Below are 25,034 nucleotides of genomic sequence, written 5' to 3' on the forward strand. Positions count from 1 at the left end.
TAAAGTTCACGCTTGCAAGCACTTCTTCAAGTATGAAGTAAGGTTGGGAGAGGGGTGGAGAGTATCTGTATTTGGATATCTGACATTCAATGATGGCAAACATTTCAGTATATGCTGGAGAATGTTTTGAAATGGAAACACTGGAGCTAAGATGGCCCAATGAGTTAGTAAGATAAAACCTGCCAGTCTCTGTCATCAAAACTTCAAAGTGACTACTATTATGTCCTGCTGTCTTTGACTCCTCACCCCACTGGCCATGGTCAACTAGAATAGACAGAGTAAAGCCTACATGAGCTCAGAGCAAAGTTCGAACCTACATTTCTATTTTTATAGTGCAATACTTGGTGTTAACACCATGTCTCTAGGCTTAATGTACAGTAGGAAGGATCAGCTGCTCTATAAATTCAGCTCAATCTTCTGCAGTGCATGTGAAGCATTTTCACATCATGGTTTCTAGCCATAATGTTCTCCCCCTTTGAAGAAGCGAGGTTAGACCCTTGGTTTAGCATGAGTAGTTGTTAGTGTCCTGACAAAAAACTGAGAGGGATATTACTTTGCCATTGATTTTCATTCAAGATATGGAAGTTTTTTCCTATTTTCTCCACTAAAACGTCTGCCCTGGGAACTTTACAAAGTAATAATCAACCTTCCACCTCTGCCCTCCAATTTAAGCAAAGGTCTGGCTTCCCAATCATCCTTGCAGTACACTGCCAAGAGAGATCAGCTAAAGCTTGGAGGCAAACCCAGGTCCGTTTAATAAGTCTAGCATTCATTAACGTTTACATTGCCAGTTGTTTCAGTGCAGCTGAAGTAAGCAAAATGGGAAAATGAGAGCATTCAAGTGTATTCTGAATGAACAGTGAGAAGATTTAGAACCTGATCCCATTGCCACGGGTTAGCAAATGACAAATGTCTCCAAACTTGGCATATGTGCTCCAGAGTTGCTAAAACCCTTGTGAGAGAGACCACTGGACAGGAGAAAAAAATGTTGTGGCCTGTCTGGTAATCGTTTTCCAGAGAACTGATGTATTTTGAAGAGGCTTTAGAAGAATTAAGAAGCAAAGAAACTGTTCAGCTGAACGTTCTGGGTAGATCAATTTTGACCAAGAATGTTATTTACAAAAATGCTCCCATTGTTTCTAATGCAAAACAGGAAAATAAAAATCTGTGGCACAGAGCGACTTTGATCATAAGAGTCTTGATTCTGATTTTTCCTGTTAAGAGAAGTGCTACACTCGTAACAGCATGCCAGGTATTCAGATCCTAACGCTGCCTTCCTGCAACATGTAAGGGAAGTTTTGGAGGTCTAACTACTGCTGCAGCTCTGTCCTGCATCACTTTTTGTATGGGATCACAGCACAACGCAGAAGTGCTGCAGAGGCCATAGAGGCTTAAGTAAAATCTTAGAACCATTCTGGGCAGGTATCCAGTGCAAAAGTCTGGCTAAGCTTATAATGCTTTTCATACACAACTAATCTGTCACTTGATATCCTTTGAAGTTAGGGGTGTTAGCATTTAGCTGACACATAACTATGTGTTAGCATGGTTGGATGAGAGGACAGCTCAGCTTGGGAGCTGTATCTTTCTGCAGTAGTGACGCAGGCAGTGGTTAAACTAAGATCTTCTTTGCTGATTAGAGACTTGCTGAGCTAATTGAATAAGCCCTGTTGCCCTGTTCAGATAAACCAGATTGAGCTGCAGGAGTCTACACCTTGCTGTGACTTTTCCCTGCCTAGTCTGTAACCACCCCATTTAAGCCCCTGTACTATCTGCCAGATAGTATAGGGAGAGTAAAATCAGTCATCTATATTGTACATCTCACTGCTCTCTCTTGGCTAATGCACTTCTCCACTTCTTTCCGATACTGTACACATATTGATTAAAGGCCATCTTCTGGGGTTCACCTGCTTCTGGAACCACTTCCACACTCCAAGGTGTTAGAAATACAGAGCATCCTCTTTATTAAAGTGCAAAATTCAGTGTTACTATGAAGTCTGCAGTGACAATCCACATCAGCAAAAGTGCTATCACCTGTGTATTACTGAGAAGCAGACGAAAAAAAGTTGTGTAGCCTGTATATTTACCAAATTTTCATACACATATAATATATTACAGAAGCTTTTCTGGATAGGGACTGTGTACTATAATTTAAGACATAAAACAATAAAGGCAGTGGATATAGAAGGTCTTTGGGAACCATATGAAATCAGGATGTGTCAGAACTGCAAGAGCTGGGCTAGTTTCCCATAAAATTTACGGGTATTACAACTCACCCAAATTTAACTCCATCTGGGCAACACATAACCTACTGCTAAGGTCTGCTCTCCAAGTGGGGCTGACGGATGTCCACCCTGGGCCTCCTGAGGTGTGACAGCATGGTGCTGCCACTTTCCTAGATCCCTTGGGACTTCTTCCAAGAAGTTCAGCTCAGCCTCCAGGTACTTTCCTTGCAGCATTTTGGCTCTCAGTATTTGGCAAGGGAGATAGTTCTCCCCAGTAGTGCTTTCCTCTAGAACAGGCCACCTAAATGCCCTAATCTTCATGTCATAAGCATTACAGAACCAGCAATCCATCTGTTTTCCAAAGAGCCCTTATTCTTTTCACTTGCGAAAACCTTCTTTTCATTTCTGCCAATGTAAGACTAGGCACAATTTATCCATGTCTGTTCTCCTTGTGTCTTTTGTCCCAGCCTTCATTGACACTGTCTTCTCTTGTTCGTCTGCATCTCTCTCAATTGATTTTTTATCTCTCTTCACCCTCTCCCTGACTTTACACTTGAAATGAAAAACAGTGAAATGTGTAGGCTGGTTTGTTGATCCTACAGGACTGGATTCCCCATGAATTTAACTCTTAAATAAGGCCAATCTATCTCCTGCATGAATTAGCTAGACTCTTAAGTGTGTTTTCAGCTGTACTGAAGAAGTCCATCCCAAGCTCTTTGACGATCTTCTACATTTGATCCAACCACAGGCATGCAGGCTGGACCTGGGCTGCACAGTGGCTCTGCCTGGTTTGCTGTCTCTATTCTCACCTTGAAAAAGGTAGGGAAGGTTAGAGTGTTGTGTGTGAAGGCTAGTGGTTAGTGCTGCCTACTGTCCACACTGCAAGCCAGCTGGGAGGTCAGAGATATCAGGACATGGCTGCAAAGGCAGTATGCACACTGCAATGCTGAAATGTTTTTGCTGTGCCAGGCACAGCAAAATATGGTTACGTCCTGTGAGATGTTGAGCCAATCTAATAGTTTGATGCTTCCAAAAAGGGTGGACCCACTCCAGGTCACACACCTCGGCTGCTTCTGCTATATTGGCTCTGGTGCCAATGTAAAGCCAATTCAGTTCACGCAGATGGCAAAGGACTAGGTTTTGGATGGGTACCTTCTGCACACTTAGCGAGTTGCATCTGAGTCCCAGGCAGACAAGAGCTATCACAGGTGTGTGCAAAGGGCCAGAACCATGTCCGGGAAGAGGAGGGAGATGTAGGAAGGGAAAGGTCTATTTTTCTTTTTGGCAATGTTACATCAGTGCTGCCATGTTGCAGAATACCCCCATTGCAGCTGCGAGGCACTTTGCCACGCAAGCTGGGGCTGCCACGTAAGCCACGAGTGAATCCGAAAGTTGGCATCTACTGGACTCCTTGCGGAGGAGGACAGCTACGGGGAATGGAGGGAGGTGTTTGAATGCATATCAGCTCTCCTATTTCCATCAGTGCCACCTAGCAATTCAGTCTGTACCCATTCAGCCCCTGGAAGAGCACAGTTCCACACTATGGCAGGCTCCAGTGCTGCAAGTGAGCGCAGATGTGAGTCCTACCTGTGGGTGCTGCCTTGCAAGAGTTTGACATCAGCAAGGAATCCCAGTGCACACTAGAGATCCTGGGTGACTTACCCAAGATGTATTTTTGATGACAAATGACTACCGTAAGGACAAAATCCTACAGCTGTTTTCCCCTGCTCTCCAGCAAGGTTAATCAGCAATTAAGGCAATCAGCTTATCTTGGCCAAACAGTGTTAGTTTTGGGACACTGGTGTTTTCATGCTGTGAATCAGCACGCTTATGAAGCAATAAAGTATTTTTCTAAAAAGTGCCCTATCTTTTCAAAAGCTTTTTATTTCCAAAAGATCCTGATGCTGCTGAAACGTGGCATCTTACATCATTTTGTAAAGTACATTTTTAAATTTAAAAAGGAAACAATATTCACATGCTGATAGGAAAACCTGGCTTACCTAAAGCCAAGCTGTGGTAAACAGAAGAAAAGCCAGATCATTTAGGTAATGATTTAATACAAAATATACTATAAGCACTGTGAGAATATTATCAAAAGTTAGACATCAGGAAAGAGAATAGTGAGGCTCTTTTGCATGCTTTAAATTAAAAAAGTAACAGCACTGAAAGTTTGAAATCCTCCTATTCGCTTTTTTTGTGTTTTGATCAGCCTAATTCTGCGTTGTGAAGGACATTGCATGGGGTTATCCGGCTCCCTCATCTGACTGTCCATTGTCTTGTATGAGTAGCATTTCTGCTATTGCAAAATTACTCCAGCTGCAATGCTACTTTCTCAGGACTGTGAAGCACAAATGCATATTTCACCCAGCAGATGCTTCCTATTAACCCAGGCTGTTGAGTACTGCCAAGTAAGGAATTTGAGGTATACTTTGGAGTAATAATTCTCTATCCTTCATTCAACATTGGATCATCAACTGTGGGAAAGTTTAGATCAGTATCTTGTGTCATGTGCTGCCTGGCTTTTAGTAGGGCATAAAAACATGTTTGGTTTTCTTTGTTTTGCATCTGCTAGCATTCAAACTGGCATCATTTCTTCCAGCTGCTACTTGTTTAGCCACAGTGCCACGCTGGATGAAAGCTTCTGTGAAGCGATTGTGACTGATCTTTATTTGGCAAACAGTCAGAGGACAACGGCCTACTTTTCTGATCGCCTGTTGCAGTTAGAAAATATTGTGGATAAGTCTTTTGCAGTGCCTTCCCATTTAAGAATCTGTAACATTTGTTCATTCAAATAACTTCTTAGATCCAGCACTCTGACATACATAGTGTCAGGGCCCAAAGTGCATGCCGCTTCTAGGAGTTTCATTGGCTACGTTAAGGAGTTTAGTGGGCTGTGTCCAAAGTCAGCTCCTTCACTGGTGCGAGCTGTTGTGAAGAAAACTAGAAGGGAGCACCTGCCTCTCCTTGCCCTTGGGAACTGCTTTTAAGCTGCTACTGTGCTGCCAGCCCCCACCTGTGCTACATCTCAGGCGTGCAGCGGCTATGTCTGTGCCTAGTTTCAGACCTCCGCATGTGTGGCCCTGACCTGTCAGCTTGGCTTCTTGGCTTGGCCTTGGACCTCGCTCATCACTACGGACGTGCTGGGTGATCCGTGGGCCATGTCTGACTCTGAGCTCTGTTTCTGGCTCTGATCCTGACCACATCCCGGCTCCTTGCCCGTGATGTCACTGCTCACACCTGCCTTGGTGTTGTGCTCCAGGCCTGGCTCACGTTCCTTTGCGGAGAAGCCAGCCCTTGCTTTTCCCTGACGCACAGAAATTATTATGTCTGTAGAGAGTCTCAGAAATGAAGGAAAATCAATTTCCTGGGACCTGCTGGAAGATTGCAACACTTTCAGAAAATTTCATGTGGATTACAGGTTTACGTTAACTAGAATTGCCTTGCTGGGAACTCATGCCGTCCCACTCGATCTTCCACTTAAAGCCCAGAACTATCCTCAGCACTTTCAACTAAACATTACCTATACATCACCTCTAAACATTAAAAGCAAACACCATGCTCATTCTGTAGCCACAGAACTAGGACACGGCAAAGACTTTGCCAACGCAAGAGCCCAAATCAGATATTCAAAAATATTTATTGACAAAAAGGCTAGGCAACTGCATTTACTGTTATTCCTGATTTCACTTTCCTTTCACCTTGAACTTTGTGTAGCAGAGTCCGTTACCAGTTAGAAACTCTGAGACAGTATTGGCATTGTATGCCTTTGTGACACATGCTAGAAGCTGGAGCAGGACATGTCACTGAATTACCAAAAAAAAAGGGCTGGAAAAGGAAATCTGTCCCTATGCTTGGGCAGGATCATCCAGACTGCCACTCCTGATAAAAAGCTGCCTTGACAGTTTTTAAAAGCTGTGATGCCAAAGGCTCTACAAGCATTCCAGTTAGTCTCTCCTAGCAGTTCACTGTCCATATCATTAGGAAGTCTTTTCTAATGTCTAATATAAGTTGTGGGGAACAGATTATTCCTTTCCTTTGTGCGGCCACTTTTCACATGCTTGAAGATGGTTACTTTCAGTTTTCTCTTCTTGGAAACAAACAAGCCTCCTTGTTTCAACCTTCTCTCACAAATCATGTTTGGTGGCCCTCTCCTCATTCTCCTAACTCCTCTCTGCAATCCTTCCAGCTCGTCTACACCCCTCCTGAAACGCATCACATGGAGCTGGACATGGTGCTCCACCTGAGACTTTGCCTGTGGCAAATACAGTGGAAGGATTATTTAACATGTCTTATATTTTTATACATGCCAATAGCATATTGCGTTTTTTTTTTCCCAACAATGTCATCTGCTGCATGACTGAGAGTCAAATTAACCCCTTTTCTGCATGCTGCTCCCTAACTAGTTGTTCCCTATCCTGTATCTGTGCCTTCCTTTCTTATCTACATGTGAACTTACATTTTTTCTAATTAAATTTTCCCCTACATGTTAACTTTCTACTGCTCTCTGAAAATACAATATATTTAACTTGCCAGCACTCTGCGGTGGAGGAAGACAGCTATATTTACTATGATGAAATGACTGTTGGATATCTTATTGCCTTACGGGAAGAATCTCACTATATTCAAAACATAGAGAATCACAAACAGAGAGTGAGGTGAGGGAAGTGGCCAATCTCTGTAAACATAAAAGGGAAGTACCTGCAGGACTCAGTCTGCAAACACTTGTGTTTCATCATCTGAGTTTATTCCTAGGTAATGAAATGCTGGCTAAGATCAGTCTGGTTATAGACTGAAGAAGAACGATGAAGGTCTGGACCACGAACAGTACTGCAGCACAGACTACTGGCACCTGGCCTGCCATGAAGGCTTAACCAAGGCTTCTGAGGACCCAGCATGAGACAAGAAAAACTGATGATCCAGAGACAACATTTTTTATGTGCTTGTTTGTACCAGAGCACTGATTATCTGAGATTTTGAACTCTTGGCAAATGGATAGTAAACACTGGGATACCAAAGTCTACTGACAATCTGGAGTAGTGCAGGAAGTCAGCTCCAAAAACGTAAAGGCTTTTTGGTAAATACTAGCTGGTCAGAGCAGGAGACAGAGAGTGCAAACACAGAAGATGGAAAAGCTGTGCCAGGGCAGGGAGCGACTGACTTCCACGCGCCAGATTTGTTTCCGCTGTGCAGCCAATGTGACATGAACAAAGCAGATGAATTATCTGACTAATAACGTATAGAAGTTTCCATTGGACAAAGGAAACTGGTAGTGATGAGTGGGTGACAAAACGACAAGCCAGTTTGAATAATGGCTGTAACCATTTGGATCACTTCACTAACTATTCATCTAAGCAGTAGGACTCTAGGCAAAACTGTCTTCGCCGCTGCAGAGAGCAGAAGAGAAATGATTTTCCATTGTAGGCAGTAGATGAAACATAGTGAAGCAAGAATCAGAGCAGAGCTCTTTGGTGGAGTTGTTTGAGGATGGCCCTGTTTTGTTTAAAACAGAAACAAAAAAATGTGGGCAGGAACTCAGGAGCAGTAAGATTAGGGGCTTGGGAACTGTGCAATCAAACCTTAGCCCTGCACACCTCAGCAGAAAAGCATGGGCTTTTGGAAAAATTGCTGTAGGACTGGGTGACCTGTAGCTCACACGGGTCTCACAGAGACATGTGAAAAGATGCTGAGCACCAAAGTCATCTACTGGGCAGTTAGTAGTGATATGGCTCTGATGTCAGACTCCAGGGCAGCTTGCCAGAAAGAGTTTATTGGCTGTTGAAAAAAGTACTAAGTATCTCATTGCATGGGGGTTGGAAACACAGGGAGGGGGGTTATTCAGAGGACCTCTACAAAAGTCACTAAAAGTAGCAGAGGTTGGTCTGAATTCCGTTTTTGTCAGAAGTACATGGCGGAGTACTAACAGATACTTAAGAAATGTCACTGGATGCAAGCTGTAAAATATGAGCAAGAACCGGTTTGCATCTAAGCTGAAAAAAAAAAAAAACAACCCCAGAAGCAGCTGGCTAAATGCCAGGGACAACTAAAGGTCAAACTGGAGTTGAAGTCCTTCTCAAAAGGAGAAAATTGGGAAGTCGGACGGAAAGTTAGTACGTCTGGAAACAGAAGCGGCAGTCCTGCAAAATCCTTCAGAGTTAGAATCAGTCCAAATGATGTCTGTGCAAAAAGAACAAAGAAAGGAGCCATTCGAAACTGACTTCAAATAAGATCCACTCTGCTGTAGATAAAAAACACCTGGAAAGTAAAGCTACTACGGAGTTTCAGAAGTGGGTATGAACAGGAGTACCAATTCTGGGGGTTGAGTTTTATCGGTATTCTGTGAGACCCCTCTGCAAAGACAACTTTGAAATACTGCACACTTTGGATTGACACCTTTATTGACAAGAATAGATTATTGTGAGGCCATAGCAAGCTTCCTAGTGAGAGCTGAATGGGCATTACCCCCTTCCTCCACCAGCTGGCAAGCTTAAATAAAGTTCCTCTACTGCAAGCCTTATCTGGAGGTTAGTGGAGGGAGCAGTACCGAAGGGCAATTTTCCCTTTCAGGGGAAAGACATCCCCCTGTACTTGCGAAGCAGCTGAGTGACAGCAGCAGTGGGGCTGCGCTATCCAGGTAGATCCCACCGGCATGTCTTCCCTTCAGTCAGGAAAGGAAAAATACTGAGCTGTCAGAACAGACTGCCTTTTGGGGCAGGGCTGGTGGAGCGGGGAAAGAGCTATTTGAGCCATTTCACAGGGAGTGCTGGGCTCTGAACCAAGGGAACGGGCGGGTGCTGGTTCTCTTCCAGGCTTAAGGAACGGGTCACTGCCGCCTGTCAAGAGGCTGAGAGCTACCCTTTTAAATAGCCCCCACGTTCCTCCTCTGACAGGGCTGCACTATGGTGGCTACAGCTGATGTTTGGTAAAATGCATAGGGATCTTTTGGGAAGGGAACCAGATATATAATCATATTAAGCAATGCAGCATAGAGCTATGGTATTGTGCGCACACTTTCAGTGGTGGTAACGCAAAGAAGCATATTTAGAATTGCGCAAGCCCCATGCTAAAAATCATCTGAGGAGCTGTTTAATTAAAAACACCCAAGAGGGTATTTCTAAGAGCAAAGGAGCTGTCTGTTTAAACCTGCGTTCCCTCTTTCTGCTCCTCTGCAGGACATGTGTCTGTGGTTCCTACACTGATTTAAGGAAGTTTAACCCAGAAAAATGGTGTAGGGTCACCGGGCAGCACAGATGGCGGTACAGCTGTAAACCGAAGGACAGCATCAATTTGTTGCAGTGAATGATAAGGAGAAAGCCTGAGGGGCGAGTGACCTATCCATTAACCCAGCAGCACCGAAATACCTGAGATGCCAGTTCCAGTCGCCTGGAACGGCAGCGTCAAACACACGAGCGGAAAAAACCCGCCTGCCCTTCCACTCAGGAGCCTCTCAAGGCCAGCAACGCAGAGACAAACTTCTGCCAGGACGGCTCAGCGCTGGCTCTGGCCGCCCCGGAAGAAGGGCCAAGAGGACTTCACTAGCTGGGTTTTCTGCCCGTCCCAAGCCCCCTCCTCCCGCTCTGTAGGCAGGAGGAAACGTTGTTCACGGCAACAGGCTGTAGGCACCTCTCGACCCGGCCCTGCCCCGCGGCGCCCAGAACCAAACCACCCCTCACCACCACGGCTCCGCGCCCTCCCTCAGCCTCCCCCTGCCATCCCGCGCCGCCTTCCCCCATCTCGTGAGCCCTCCCGCTCCCCTCCCCCGACCCAGCAGAGCGGGGCGGGGCTTCTGGCGCGGCCCAACGGCCGCGGAGGGCGGGGCGGGGCTTCTGGCGCGGCCCAACGGCCGCGGAGGGCGGGGCGGGGCTTCTGGCGCGGCCCAACGGCCGCGGGGGGTGGGGCGGGGCTTCTGGCGCGGCCCAACGGCCGCGGAGGGCGGGGCGGGGCTTCTGGCGCGGCCCAACGGCTGCGAGGCGAGGGCGCGGCCCAACGGCTGCGAGGCGGGGGCGCGGCCCAACGGCTGGGTCGAGGCGCGGCGGCGGCGGAGGCGGGGGAGAGGGCAGGACTTTTTAAGGCGTGAGGCGCTGCCCGGCTGCTGGGTCGTTGTGGCGGCGGTTGCTCCGGGAGGTGGCGGACGGGCGGGCGGGCCTCGGTGGTGAGTGTGGAGGTGGCTGCAGTCGTCTCTTCAGGCTTGGGGGGGGGGGGGGAAGAAGGGACGTTGGGTGTCACTTCTTGTCCTCTGCCCGGTCGGTGAGGCGACAGGGACCGGCGAGGCGCACGTGGCCTTTCGGCCACGTGCGCCTCGCCGGTCCCTGTCGCCTCACCGACCGGGCAGAGGCATTTCCCCGCCCCATGTGTATCATGTTAGTTTGCCTGAGCCTCCTTTAGCTTTTTTTTTTTTTGTGGGGGTGGGGAAGCTTTGCTTGGCACCCTCCAGGGTTTTCCCAGCTCTTCTCCCGGGTAGCGACGTACAACTTCGCTCGCTTCTCTTTTTTGCTCTCCTGATGCCCTTGAGCTTGTACTCACGCTTGAGGAAGGTGGGCTTCGGTTTTTTTTTTTTTTTGGTTGTTCATCGCCGAAAGGAAGTTAATCGACGTGCTAGTTATTGCCTTTCATCTCCTAGAAGCTGTTGCTGTGTCTTTCTGGCTACAGGTGTTCATAGATGGGCAGTGCTTCTCGGGGAATGCCTTTGGTTGTGGGGAGTTTCATTGACTTCTATGTCTTTACAGAAGCTCGTGTTTTGTTAGGGCTTAGTTTAGTCGCCGCTGGTTTTAGATCTGACGGCATCAGGTTTGAGGACGCCTAAGTGCTATGCCTTTGCTAAGTGTGAGCTGCACTGTCAGAAAGTAGTCTTTAATCATATTTATATAGGCATGCTCGTATTACAGATACTAACTCTTTAGGAGTAATAACTCTAACATAAGCCTTCTGTAGCATTCAAGGGTCAAATCCATTTTAATGTTGTGCAAAATATGAGTGATATTGTGAGCCTTAAGGTTAACCAGTGAAGAACTTGGTGTTAGACTTTCGAAGTCAATTCTCTAACAGGATTCTATTTGTTTTCAGTAATGTGTTCTCTTACTGAACTTGAACTTTGAATTTTATTTCTATCATTTTGCCAAGTGAAAGCAGTCAAAGTAGCATTGACTTTTGTAAAGAGTGTGTGGAGGACTCCCTGCATTAATCTAATGCAATATCCTGTATGGATTAGTATTACTCTGCCACCTTGCTGGGTCCGCTTAGCTTCAGGGAATAACAGTATTTTTTTGTAAGGACCAATTTTTTTTTCCTTCTAATTAATTAGGTACATCCATTTATTCTATAGTGATGGCTGGACTCCATTTTCAAAATTTATTGTAACTCAAGCATCTACTATGAAATTCTTCTAAGGAGATGCTGACTGTTTTTCTTACCAGTGTAGGGAAGAAATTCTGGGTAAGAGGAAAAATGTCAAATAAGACAGCTGAGGAGAAGGAGCAAAGCTGCTGTTTGTGTGTGGGGGTGTGTGGGTTTTTTTCTTTTTTTTTTTTGCTTGAGATAAGCTCTGCCACTTTGCATTTCTTCCTGTAGGTATGGAAGGGATGGAAGGTAGAAATAAATGAGAAGACTCAAAGTTGCTGGTTTGGCCTAAAATGACAGGCAAAGACTAGTATTGTAAGCCTTCAGAGGTAAAACGTTGACAGCAAATATGTAAGGTTTTAATCTTGGGATATGTCAAGGGAAAGGTACTCTCCAAAAATGTTTGTATCTAGGTATCCTATGTGTATCTGAGCTTCATTCAGCTAGTACTAGTAAATCTATATAAACAGAAAATCTCAGTGTTGAAAGTGAAAAGTTAACTGGTACTTTTAATTTAGATAATAAGGCCTGTTAAAAGCAAAGGGGTATGTTTGTAGCTGGTGGCAGGGAAAACTGAGTTTACCCCTGTCTCTGTTAATCATGGGTCCGTTATAAATCATGGCAGCACAGAGGAATATAAGGTACTTGGAGTTGGAAGTGGCCTCTGCTGGTGCAGTATGATGTGGCTCTACTGCTTTCATATTTGAAAGCTGGCATAGTCTGCCAGTAGTTCCTGATCTCTGTGCTGCTCCCCTTTGGGCAATATAGCGAGTGCCCTTGCTTGCCCTTTCTTGTGTGTGTATGTTTTGTTTTGTTTTTTTTTTTTTTACTTTATCGGTGGTTTTCTCTTCAGTAGTCTGAAGAGTGAGCTGAGTTTCTATTGATATGTTTGAGTATCTGAAATGTGTGCTTTGAGTTCCTGTATCCTTTTTTTTTTTTGAGTGTCAGACTGAAGACTAAGTAATTTTTGACATAAAATAAAGATAATGGAGGAAAAGTAGTTCTACAGTAACTACAGGTGTGCTCAGTATGTGCACCTTCTGTTAACTTAATTTGGACACTCTGTTATTGGCTCTTCTGGTTGGAGGAAATGGCTAAAGAAGGTTCATCCCTAGAATAAGCAGTGGCAAATAACCAGTTAATTTATCTGGGACTTCTTTTCAGCTAGGTGGTACAGCTGAGTAAAAGTAACAGGAATTGGAAGTGCCATCAAAGTGCAGTGTCAAATACAGCTATTCTGTGAAATTCATGGGCAAAAGATTGTAGAATCCGAGGATGTAGGAGGATATTATAGAAAATGGAAGTGGAGAGTGTGTGTGAGTAAGGGGAAGAGAAGCTGTGAAGAGACCTACTGATTTGTGGGAAGGGCAATCTTGAATGGGCTGGACTAATCTGGTTTTATAATTCTCATCTCTCTTCCAGGATTATCATTGGATTACTTTAGCCTCTTGCATATATCACAGATTACTTACCGTTTGCAGTCACTTGTTTCTCAAAGTCACTTCATTGACTTGTAAGTTGGAAGAGCCTTTTTTTACTTTAAAAGGCTTTCTGCATCTGCACACACTAGTTTCATGAAACATTAGCAAGAATGAATGCCTTAATGGAAGCAGAGTATACTGTATTCCCATAATTTCTGTACATGTTAATCTTGATACCAGAAAGAAGGACAGAAGTGTAGTAATGACTGTCTTAAAATTCCACTTGATTCCAGGATGTAATCAAGCTAAATTAAGCTTGGTCAAAACTATTGGAAGTTATTCATTGCAATGCTCCTTAAGATCATGTCTGGAAGATGAATTACTTTCACATTTCACAATGAGGATAACGGTTGCCCAAAGACAAGAGACACTGATTTGAACCCAGATGCCTTTCTGCAGTAGTGTTACCTTTGTTCTGGTTGTCAAAGGTACTATAAATACTTTGTTACCCTTAGCATGTTTGGAAAGTCCAGCTTAAATGAATAAAGCACAAAGTTATATTAAATGTTAGCCTATGCACCCCACCTAGTGCTGTGATTGACAAATGTTGCAGATGCATATGTGTTTACATAAAGCTACCTTTATTAGTAGAAGCTTTAAATCACTATTGTCTTTCACAGAAAGAAGAATCAGTAATGTCAGCACTGAACTGGAAGCCATTCATCTATGGAGGTTTAGCATCAATCACTGCAGAATGTGGTAAGCATTTCTTTTAACTGTTTACATGACTTCCTTAACTCAGAGGGTCCCTTCTAAAACAAGCTTGGTTCTATCAGGTCAATCAATGATCCTGTATGATATGGTTGTCTTTGGAGCAGAACATAGGAGTTTTTCCTCCACTACCAATTGGAAAGTTGCTCAGAACACTGTTACAATGTTGAAATGCTTTTCTGTAAACTCATCAGTCTTGTTTTTATACAAACATTGCCCTTTGGCTTGTTCCCTCTCTTGTTCAGTGTTTGATCTGTTTAGAGACAATGCTCATAAGTCTATGCAGCCTTTGTTTTGCTGGAGTACATAAGCTAAGCTCTTAGCTAGTCAAATTGTTCTTCTAGCTTTTTGGAGTAGCTGCGTTGCAGTTAATGTTCCTTTGTCTTGAATAGGTATCTCATAGAATAGTTACGGTGAAATAATGCATTTGACACTTAAATGTCAAATCTAAAGACAAACCTGAAATACTAACATCATTTTAAATCTTGCTTGAAATATATATATATGAAAACAAAGGAAAACTGTATTTTCCTAAAGCAGTTACTATTTATTTTCGTAAGTAGCCTGATGTCTTGTGCTAAGACTCACAGACGGAGTCTGTCTGATGTAATTTACATTGCACTTATTCTCTAAGTAAAACTAGTATTCTGTTTTTTGTCTTCTACCTCATCTCTTTTCATGAATCTTGTGCAAACTTGAGTTGAGACCTTACTTGACTTGATAGTGGCCAATAGTGCAAAAAATTTGTTGGGGAAGATGGGCAATCCATGGAAGCCATGCTTTCCTGAGAAACCTGATTAGAAAGGAGGTGGCTTATTCTGATTCCTCTTTGTGTTTAGGTGAGAGTACTGAATGTTGAGGTGGTCCTTTAGTAGAGGAGAAGCTGTGGTGGAATGTGCTTGTGCTTTATAGGCTTTATAAAGGAAAGACTGAGAATATGAACAATGGCATTGGCCTGGAAAAGCAGTAGTAGAAACGTGTGCTGCTGCTATTGCTTTTTCAAATCCTATATTAGAATCTGTATAGCTTGATGTATAGTATCTATTTCTTTCATTTTAATGAAGTTTTCCTCAAAGACACTGAAAGATTACAAATTCTGTGATTGATTGTGATTGTAGTGTCCCATTTGGTGTGGCTTTTTATAACCAGGCAACACTGGGTTGCCTGAGAACATAATAGCTTTTCTGAACGCAAAACAAATGGGTAGGAAGCAGGTGGGGCTTCTGATCTTGGCTTAGAAAAACAAGGTGACATAGAATTAACAATCTTCAACAAGAAGCCTTGGTAATAGCGATGATGTACTTCCCTTTTCAGGAGCAATTTTATATATTTTTGGTATGTAATAGAGGCTGCAGTTTCTCATGTGTCTTTTGTCTGTGGTTAGCTAAGAACTTGATTAACTGAACAGACTTTCTCCCCAATTTTCTTTTTTAAGGTACTTTCCCAATTGATCTGACCAAGACACGTCTGCAGGTTCAAGGTCAAGTTAATGATGCCAAATATAAAGAGATCCGCTACCGTGGAATGGTGCATGCACTAGTGAGAATATGCAAAGAGGAAGGATTGAAAGCATTGTACTCTGGGTAAAATAAACTAATTGACTTATGGTAGTGGTTTCTGCACAATCTATTGATAATGAGCATAAGTCATAGTACTTAAACTCTTGAGTTTGAGTTTTTACAAGGTATTCGGAGAAAACATGATGTTCTCCCCAAAGAATTAAGAAACTAAAAGCTCAAGCTTAGAATACTTCAGTCTTTGCATTCTACATTGGCATTTCAGCTCAGAAATTCGTTATTTTAAAATAGAGAAGATATATACACACATATGCTTAACTATATATACATATGTATAAAGTTATTCTATGCAGAGTTGCTGCAGTCCTAATTTTCAGTTAGGAGGAAGAGTAAATGAACATGGATTCAGCCCATTTTTCTGTTTTGCATGTGACTAAATGCATGCGCTTCTCTTACAAAAACTTGTCTGAAGTTACTTCAGACATGTTTGCCTGCTATTTTATAGACCACACGTTGAGGCTTGCTATAAAATAATCCTTCCACTGTTCCCTCATATTCTTGTAGTCCTTACATAAAACAGTTGTTTTGTCTACAATGAGTTTAAATTGTAAATTTAAATGAACAAACCTTTCAATAGTAGATGTCTTGGGGTCAGTCTCCCCCCACACTAAAGTATTTGCTAATCATTCAATCTTTGACAATTTTAAGCCATAAATGTTGTTACTGCATATTTTTACAGGATTGCACCTGCAATGCTACGCCAAGCTTCATATGGAACTATAAAAATAGGCACTTACCAAAGTTTGAAAAGAATGATTGTTGAGCATCCAGAAGGTGAGGATTTTTTTCAATTCTAGTTAGACTGGTTTGCTAGAAGGTGTTTTTTTCTGTTGTCTTATTGCAGTGGTTTAAATAAGTCTTATGAGAAGAAATGCCATGTACCAAATACAACAAAGTGAGCCAGCAAGGGAAACTTGTCTCGGAGCAGATCTTAAGACTTCTGTAGTCAGCTGTCCCTCTAGTTAGAGGAGGGGAAGCATCATGCTGCCATGATACCTTTTATGCTTTATACATCTGCAACTAAACTGTTTTTCTCTGTTCATGGAATAGATGAAACCCTGACAATAAACGTTGTATGTGGTGTTCTTTCGGGAGTAATTTCATCATCTATTGCCAACCCTACAGATGTCTTAAAGGTAATAGTAGTTTGTCCTTTTCTCCTTGAAGAAATGTGGAATCTGCTGATGCATGTGGGATTCTGTTTTGTAACATCAATTATTTTCATCTCTTACTGCCTTTTCAAAAAAGTAGTTTAATGTCCTGAATTCTTGGAACCTCCTTCTGGTCCACACTAATTATTTAGAAGTATGTCCTGGGAAACTCATGGCTAGGGAGGTAGTTGGATCTGTGTGCTTTTTTTTTGGAAAAAAATCATTAAGATTGCTGTTACTGTAACTTTTGTGCCACAGCGTTTGTGTGGAAGCCCTTCTGCATATTTTCATATGGGAATTTAGTTTTCTTGTAATACTGTTACTCTGGAATGGTTCCAGAGCTTAGAATATGCAAAGACCGCTTCAGAGGTGACAATTCCAGTGATTGGTGCTTGGGTGGTTTGATTCTTGAGGAAAATCTGATAGGTCAAGTTCTTTTTGTTTCTGTTAGAGGCTTTGTAGTGCACTGCCCCTGGAAATAGTGCTTCAGTAGTTATCACTCATTTGAACTGAATCTGTGAAACCGTTACCTCTTTAGAATCTGTTAGTTTAATGATACTGGAGGACCTTTTTCCAGCTACCAAAAGGGAGTTAGTGACATTTAAGTTATCAAATTAACGTGTGACTTATGTGGCTGCTTCTAGTCATAACTTCATTTGTTTCAAACATGGCTTCAACTAGTTATTTCCCAAAGTTATGTCTATATTCCGACTTGCTTGTCACCAAATATATATATTTGACAGTTAAAAGGGCAGCTTCCTAAGGACATTGTCAGAAATCCAAAAGACCAAAGATGGTTCTTACTAGCTGAAACCTTAATCTTCTTAACCTTTCAATTTAAGATACTCCCGTGAGAATGTTATAAAGGACATCCTGCAGAATCCATCTGTTGGTCTAGTCTAAATGGAGACGAGTATAGAAATAGAAATGACTTAATGCAGCTAAGAACTACACCACATACTCGTTCAAAATTAGCAGCTGCAGGCAGAGGATAGCTAACGGATTTACAAAGATTGCTTCATGGTTATGGTAATATCAGCTATCAGTTTGTATTCAAGGGGACTTCACTTAAGATAGTAATTCACAATGATGATAAAACTGTACTAAACTATTACTGATCTTATATTTTGCAAAGTTATTTTCTATTTTGATCTTCAAATGAATCTCAGATCAGAATGCAAGCCCAAGGTAGTATGATACAAGGAGGAATGATGGGCAACTTTATAAAGATCTACCAAAAGGAAGGCACTAAAGGATTATGGAAGGCAAGTTTTTTGAATTATTTTTCCTGAAGTATTTATCCTGAAATATTATCCTGTGTTTTCTTAATTCTTGCTTAACTGAACTTTATGTATTTCTGCAGTGTTTCCAATCAAAATATGGATAGAGCAATAGCCAAGATGTATGTAGCTTGTCATGACTGTCTTACCACTGGTGTTACGGTGCCTGTTGACAGAGGGTTACTGTCAGTCTTACCTTGAAGTATTGCTCCTACTTCTAAAAAAAAGGAGAACAAACATGGAGGCTTAAGTTAGGCTAATGATCTGTAGGACTAATTCAGGAATCATGCGTAAAATGCCTCTCCATCTGTATGTTCTGTTCTTTTCAAAAATACTAAAGAGCATTTAGAAGTAAGGTACTAATGAACATCCCTCCTAGCGCAGGAGTTCTTGTTCTCAGTCTTATAGGGTTTTTTATGCCAATTACAGTCAGTGACTGTATGACAACTGAAGAGTGCAATAATGGAATATTGTTCTGAAACAGCTAAAAAAACAAATATTTTTCTATTAGTGTATCTTTCTCTGAAAAGTATAGTGATCTCAGTTTTGCTTTTCCCTTCATCTTCCTTACCACTAATGGAAGAGTTGACTAAGTAAGGAGAGCTAGTACCACCTGGCTGTTCATCTTGATTGATCATTGATATAAGAAAAGCTAGAGGCTAAGCAGAGATGGAGTAGCATAAGAAACTGAAATTGCCATTCAATGTGGGAAAGAGCTTTACCTATTAATTTGAACCTAAACGTTTCATGAGCACATGTGTCTAAGACCTGTGCCAAATCAAGGTCTTTGAATTTACAACGTTCTTAAATGCGTTAACACACTTTGGTATATGCTTTGTATTAGAAAAGCGAGGCTTTTCAGAGGCTACTTTAACCTTCAGCTATACTCTTTTTTTTGCCAGGGAGTATCCCTGACAGCACAGAGAGCAGCTATCGTTGTTGGAGTGGAGCTGCCAGTGTATGATCTTATGAAGAAGCACATAATCATGTCTGGATTTATGGGAGACACAGTATATACTCACTTCGTGTAAGTTTGTATAGCTGTAACTGCCTACATTGGTCTGTTGCATAACTCACCATTAGTTAGTTCTCATTCACTGTAGGAAAGAAATCTTTTAAATTTGAGCTCTTCGGAAGATAAAACAGCAGTCCAATTATGTTTTGTCAAACCAGATGTAAATATACTTCTGATATATTTCTTAATGCAGTGGTATCCCAAATTGTAGCATGTAACGGGGAAGCTTTTTTTTTTGAAAAATCAATACAGAATTTTGTTTTATAGATTATCTGAACCATTAAGCTGTGCAAATTCAGATTAGAGAGTTCAATTTGAATGGTTGCTTTTCTCAGATGCATAAACATCTGTTCAAACATACAGAACTGTATACAAGGTCTGTATATCAAGACTTCAGAACGATGCTTTATAGTAAATGAAGACTAGTTTTAGTGTCTAGTAGCTGATATAACTTTTAACTAAAAGCATTAAAAGCACTCATTATTCTGGCATTGTTTGGGGAATTCTTATGCATCTTTAAATGTGGTAGGTCAAGCTTCATTAAAGCTTTCTTTCATTAGCTCAAGTTTTACGTGTGGATTAGCTGGAGCCATTGCATCTAACCCAGTTGATGTTGTGAGGACACGCATGATGAATCAGCAAAGCCAACGAAATGGGACACACTCAAGCTACAAGGGTACTTTGGATTGCTTGTTACAAGTAAGTACAGTTAGCATACCAACATAAGTAGAAGCTTGTATCATCAAGCAAGAATTTTGATGTGGAACTTGAAATTGTTCTAAAGTCCTCTAGAAATTAATGCATGTAACACTTGAAGATGCTTTTTTAACTTAACTTGCCCTCAAAAGGGCTGTATTGCCAATAATGCATTTGATTTAAAAAGTCACTACTGTCCTGACAGAATGGCAGGAAGGCAGTTGGTGTAGTGTATGTACTGCAGGTGCACTTTATTTCTGTCTGGTGCTTGCATCAGAAGACTGAATCTCTTGGTGGTATTGTCTTTTACTTAGTTTTAACATTCTTAAAACACTATAAGAAACTATTACTTCATACTTAGTTCTTGAACACCATTTTCTGGGGCATCTGATTATTTTCTGTTGCATTCTGGATAATGGAAAGCAATGTCAGTCTTCTGAAGATTTTTTTTTTGCCTTGGCTTCTTCAGTCCCTGAACTGAGTATGAGGTAAAAGCAAGGGAGCAGCATGGTCCTGCATATAGAGAAGAGTCGATAGGAAGCTGTTGGTGTCCTAGCTGTTGACTGGACAAAGCAGAAAAGAGCAAGAGATCTAGATTCCCTCATGGGAATAAAGGCTGCAAAAACCTTACTGCTAGCTGAGGGGAAAGTTAGAAACAGGGTGTGTGGTTTTTTTGTGTGTGTAAAGGAATCAGACGAGTTAAAAATCCTGCTTGTAAATTGGTGTTCTCAGTCCTGCCTTGTCATGACTTATGAAGCTTCTCTCTAGAAACAAAGGAGACTGCAGAACACACGGACTTTAAACCTTTTTTATGGGAAAGTTTTGTTCAGATCCTCTTCCTATCACAAGCTGAAGCTTTAGTTAATGGTTAGGGAGTTTGACTGCTCCTTGATGCTGGTAGAGGGAAGAAAATCCTGTCAGGAAAAGGAAAGTTTGGCTTTGGCACTTAATGGGTTGAACTTCAAGAAAACGAAGTTCTGGATGATGAGAGTCACTATTCTGCAAAGTATCTGAAGGCTATTTACTATGGTAAATGTACCCATATGGTAGATGGGTAGTGCCAAGGAACAGGGCTTTTCCTGTCTTCTGAATGTGTAATATTTGTGGCTGCAATAATGGCTCTTTAGAAGCTCCAAAGATATAAACTTTGCTAGACATCTTTGCTATTCAGTTTAGCAAAATACCTCCTTTGCTTGGCAATAGCGTTCCTTCTGCTATGCAGCGTCATAGGATGCTGCCATGCTAAGCTCCTGCCAGTCAAATGGAAGGGATGAGCAGCGAGAAGGGGCTGGATGCGTGTCTCCTGTCTCCGGGATGCTGCAGTAAAAGTAAAGAAACCTGAGCCAAGTTAGGGGAAGCTTGATGCAGGAAACCAAATCTGCAGTCACTTATCTTATTACTTGCACATACAAGTTTTTACTAACTTTTTTAACTACTCTCACGCAAGCTGAGAGTGGAACTGCCCTGGCTGTCCCCCTTTGTCCTTTTCTTTCCCCCTTTTAGTTTAAAGCAAGAGGTGGGATAAATGTGCATAAACTGTGGCACTTATTCTTCTGAATGGCAGTGTGAGATAGCTGTCTGGCTTAGAAAAGAGGAAGAGGCATTGGAGTAGATATTTTTAACTTGCCCAGTGTGACTCTGAAGTCCACAAAACAAGTTAAAATCTTTCACAAGGATGCCTAGTATAAGCAGCAGGCTTATATGCAGCTCTATTCAAGGTTTTGAATAGAGAAGTCCAGGGATGTGATTTGGACAAATTCAGATTGGGTACTAAATGTGAGACTGCCTCTCTCTCTGCTGGGGTACACTAATGCTGCAAGCGTTACTAATTACAAAGTGAAACACTTCCTATCTGAACAGACGACATCTTTACATTAAGATCAGTGGCACTAAGGCTTCCTTCAGTGGTGCAGGCTCCCTTTATCTGTGATGCTATCTAGACTTCTCAGTAGTGCAAAATTCTGTAAGTGCTATTTGATCTTGCTTTTTCCAGACGTGGAAGAATGAAGGCTTTTTTGCTTTATATAAAGGATTTTGGCCAAACTGGTTGAGACTTGGTCCTTGGAATATTATTGTATCCTTTTCAAAGGTATGTGAAAACTCTTAACTAGCTGTACAACAGCAAGTATTAATAGATCATTGAAGATAATATTTCATATGGAAATTATGTTACCATAAATGTTCTCTGAGTGGAATGTTTAGTTCATTATTTCCTTAGTCAACTGCTTTCAATCAGATTCCATGTATGTGATGCATTACACAGGGTGGAATATTATCTCTTTGCAAAACACTTTTTTTCTCAATTTCCTGCCAGACTAGTTAGGAGTGGGGGTTACCTCCAGGACAGGTAAAACTGGCAGTTGGCCATAAAATATTTCTGTATTTCAGTCTGTCTCGCACAGCTGTTAATCTGTATTTCACAGGGCTCTAAGCAGCTGGCTGCTAAATGAGTTGGTGGTAATAACACCATTCCTGTAAGCAAACCTGGTTTAGGCTATTAAAGCTGAGTGACTCAAGAATCTAATGCTTGTATAATATGGCCTCCTGCCTCCTCAGTTCTCTTTAAAATCCTTAGGAACAGGAAGGGGCAAAACTGGATTCACTAGCCTTGAAGCTTTTAATGTACAGCAGTGCCCTGAGGCAAGTTTCATTGTTCTGCAGAGTATTGCATAATAAGCATGGTCAGTCAACAGCATTGTATGCAAGGGACCTAACAGCAGAATGAAGTTTCACACACAAGTCACTGTCTCTTAGAATGAAGTGAGTACTTTGCACTGAGTGATGAATAAATAGGAAACTTTTCCTTAATTAACTGCTTCAGTTCTTTTTGACATATGAACAGCTGAAGAAATTAGACTTCTGATGTGTTGAACTGTTATGAATTCTGTTTGTGCTGTTTGAATTTAGAGTAACTTAAATTGTTCTTGAGTACCTTCTCTGTCTGAGATGCTGGCAAAAGAAGTTCATCACAAGATTACTGTAAATTAGGACTTCCTAGAAGTGACTTCAAGACAAACACTGGCTCCTGTAACAACTCTCACATGGTTTGATGGATGCTGTGCACTACTTCCAAGACTGAACCAAACTTACTGGAATACTTTGTCAACTGTTTAAGTGCTCTTGAACGTGAAGATCTGCATTGCAACTTGAAAGTGTTCTTGCTGTTGCTTGTTTTAGGGTCTTTTTTTTTAATGGGAAAGAACAATCTTTCTCTGAAGGTAGACGGGTAGTGCCAAGGAACAGGGCTTTTCCTGTCTTCTGAATGTGTAATATTTGTGGCTGCAATAATGGCTCTTTAGAAGCTCCAAAGATATAAACTTTGCTAGACATCTTTGCTATTCAGTTTAGCAAAATACCTGCTGCAGAAAAAAATCTGCTTCTGATTTTAGAGCTTAACTGTATTCTGACTCTAAGATGTCAACATAACTTGCTGGGAGTAATCCAACTTCATTTGAAAGTGTGGTGGAAAGTTGCTTTTTCTTTTTCTTTTTTTTTTCAAATGCATCATTCTTGGCTTTCAGCATAAGGGGGAGGGTCTTGAACATTCCTAGATAAATCTTTATTTAGGAATGAAATTTAAACAAGTCCATACTCATCTGTGTCTTGCAGAGAAAATTTCCATGTTTCTTCCATTGTTGGGAAGAATGACTTGTAACAGTTACTGGCTATTTATGCATCTTTCGAAAGATGCAAGCTTTGCACTGAGCTGCTCATGCTGATTAATGGGGGTGCCTATGTAAAAATCAAAAGCGCCAGGAAAAAAGCAAGTCTAATGCAAAGGCTACTTTCCTTTTTAAAGAAACAAAACTCCCAAGCCCAGAACTCTTGAGCACTTTCTAGCAAACAGGCCCAAGTTACTGTTACATACAAGTTAAACTTTCTGTAGAAATCGATCACGACTCCCTTGGAACATGACCTTCTGATTTAAATGAATATCAGAACTTCAGTGCCATTAGCTGAACAGTTATTGTCAAGGTTCTTAAGGTGTTGAGTGCCAAGCAAAGGAGTACATGACATGCAAGTTGTAGGATGCTGCTGCTGTGTTTACAGAAGGTAGCAAAGCAGGGGGCATAGATTTGCATTTTTGTGACACAGTATATTAAGATGTCTTTTAAAGCATATTGTATAATTATACATTCCACTTAAAGTAATCTTATTGCAATTTCAAAATTGCTGTTGTCGCTGGATTGCTAACTTTGAATTCACAAAGTGAATTTTTAAAATGCACAAGGCACTTTTTTTCCTAAGGCACAAAAATGTTTTCTCTGTATATGGGTATGCTCATGTGCACTTAGTTTTTCTGTACAGCTGTTTCTATGCTTTAATAGAAATATTTGTAAATATTTTTGTACAGGATTTAAAGTATATGTTTTGCATTTAAGCCTATTAAAAGTTTTACAACTTATGTAACGAATCACTCTGAAGAATTGCTTTCAAATTCTAAGTTTCAAAACCAGGGGGCCTCTTGAAATACTTAAGATAACAAGGGAAAACCATTGCTGGCATTAAACTGTATGATGTAATTGGTTATTTAGCCAAGTCAGACTGCAGTTCCTGTAGTTAAAAGCTTATGTTCCTGCAGCTTACTAGCTGAATAACAGGCATTAACTGTATGCTTTCCTTGTTTTCATGTGTCTTAAACTGCAAGATAATTTCCCACTCAGTGAAGACTGCTCAGTCCTCAGCAGAGCAATTAACTTGGTTTTATACGATAGCGCTTAGTCTAGTTGATTACTTGAGTGATAAATGTTTACTGCTAATATTACACTTGTAGCCTTTGTGGATTTCTAGTATTCATACTTCCTTTAAGGAGTCTGGGCATACTGCTTTGTTCAGGATATTAATTATACATTTGAGCCTATGCTCAAGTTTAAACTCTGCTACCATCTTGGCTGTTTGCAGGTAGTGGTGCATCGAATTGCAGCTGAAGTGCAGAATTGAGTGGGAAAGCTCAGATGGATGGGGGGGGGGGGAAGAGAAGGTGGCAGGCTTGGGCTCTAGCATGATCATGCCTGGATAGTGTAGTTGAGGAGGATCAGTGAGAGGGAGGCAGGAAAAGAGGGAGGCTGAGCAGTAGCTTGTTCAATCGGCAAGCTTGGCTCTTCCTAATGTAATGTAAAGCTGTGTGCCAATGTGGATGGAGGTATGTGGTTCTTGGGCTCATAATTAATATGGTTAATAGCCACAGCAAGAATAAAAGGTGCTCTCCTTCCTCATACACTATTAGACTGATAGCAACAAGTCTGTGACAAACAACTCTGAACTGGCAGGTCTCATTGCTTTAGAACAACAGTACAATAACATACTGCACTGTTACCCTTTAAGGAAGTTGGAGATGCAAGATGGCCTGTGAAATAAACTGCAAAGTGCCAGAGGCATCCAATTAGGGAACTGAAGAGTTCAGCACCTCACCTGCAGGTGACTGCTGCAGAGACTACCTCAAGCTATTTCTTCCAGCTCTTTTTTTTTTTTTTTTTCAGTTTCAGGCATGCCTTAATTAGGTAATTGGATATGTAATGATAAAAGACTTAAGTTTATTTCAAAAAAAAAAGATAAGGGAGTCTACTT

General features: G+C 41.6%; 1 protein-coding gene across 10 annotated transcripts; it reads left to right on the plus strand.

Moving 5' to 3' along the window:
- The first annotated feature begins 10,197 nt into the window (after positions 1-10,197).
- Positions 10,198-23,995, plus strand: SLC25A30 (solute carrier family 25 member 30). 10 transcript variants are annotated; one of them, XM_068929769.1, is made up of 11 exons: positions 10,239-10,371; positions 12,978-13,068; positions 13,657-13,735; positions 15,183-15,330; positions 16,004-16,098; positions 16,375-16,460; positions 17,645-17,740; positions 18,658-18,782; positions 19,331-19,469; positions 21,460-21,540; positions 22,288-23,995. In XM_068929769.1, exons 3-11 carry the CDS (start codon positions 13,672-13,674, stop codon positions 22,327-22,329), a joined length of 876 nt encoding a protein of 291 aa, XP_068785870.1. In that variant the 5' UTR covers positions 10,239-10,371; positions 12,978-13,068; positions 13,657-13,671; the 3' UTR covers positions 22,330-23,995. The 10 variants fall into 10 exon arrangements, with proteins under 10 accessions (XP_068785869.1, XP_068785870.1, XP_068785871.1 ...); XM_068929770.1 differs by having other exon boundaries at positions 10,240-10,371; positions 17,645-17,744; positions 18,662-18,782; positions 22,288-23,878; XM_068929774.1 differs by having other exon boundaries at positions 10,240-10,371; positions 21,460-21,555; positions 22,374-23,874.
- The last annotated feature ends 1,039 nt before the right edge of the window (positions 23,996-25,034 follow it).

Source organism: Struthio camelus, chromosome 1 (assembly GCF_040807025.1).
Source record: "Struthio camelus isolate bStrCam1 chromosome 1, bStrCam1.hap1, whole genome shotgun sequence".
NCBI classification, from domain to species: Eukaryota; Metazoa; Chordata; class Aves; order Struthioniformes; family Struthionidae; genus Struthio; species Struthio camelus.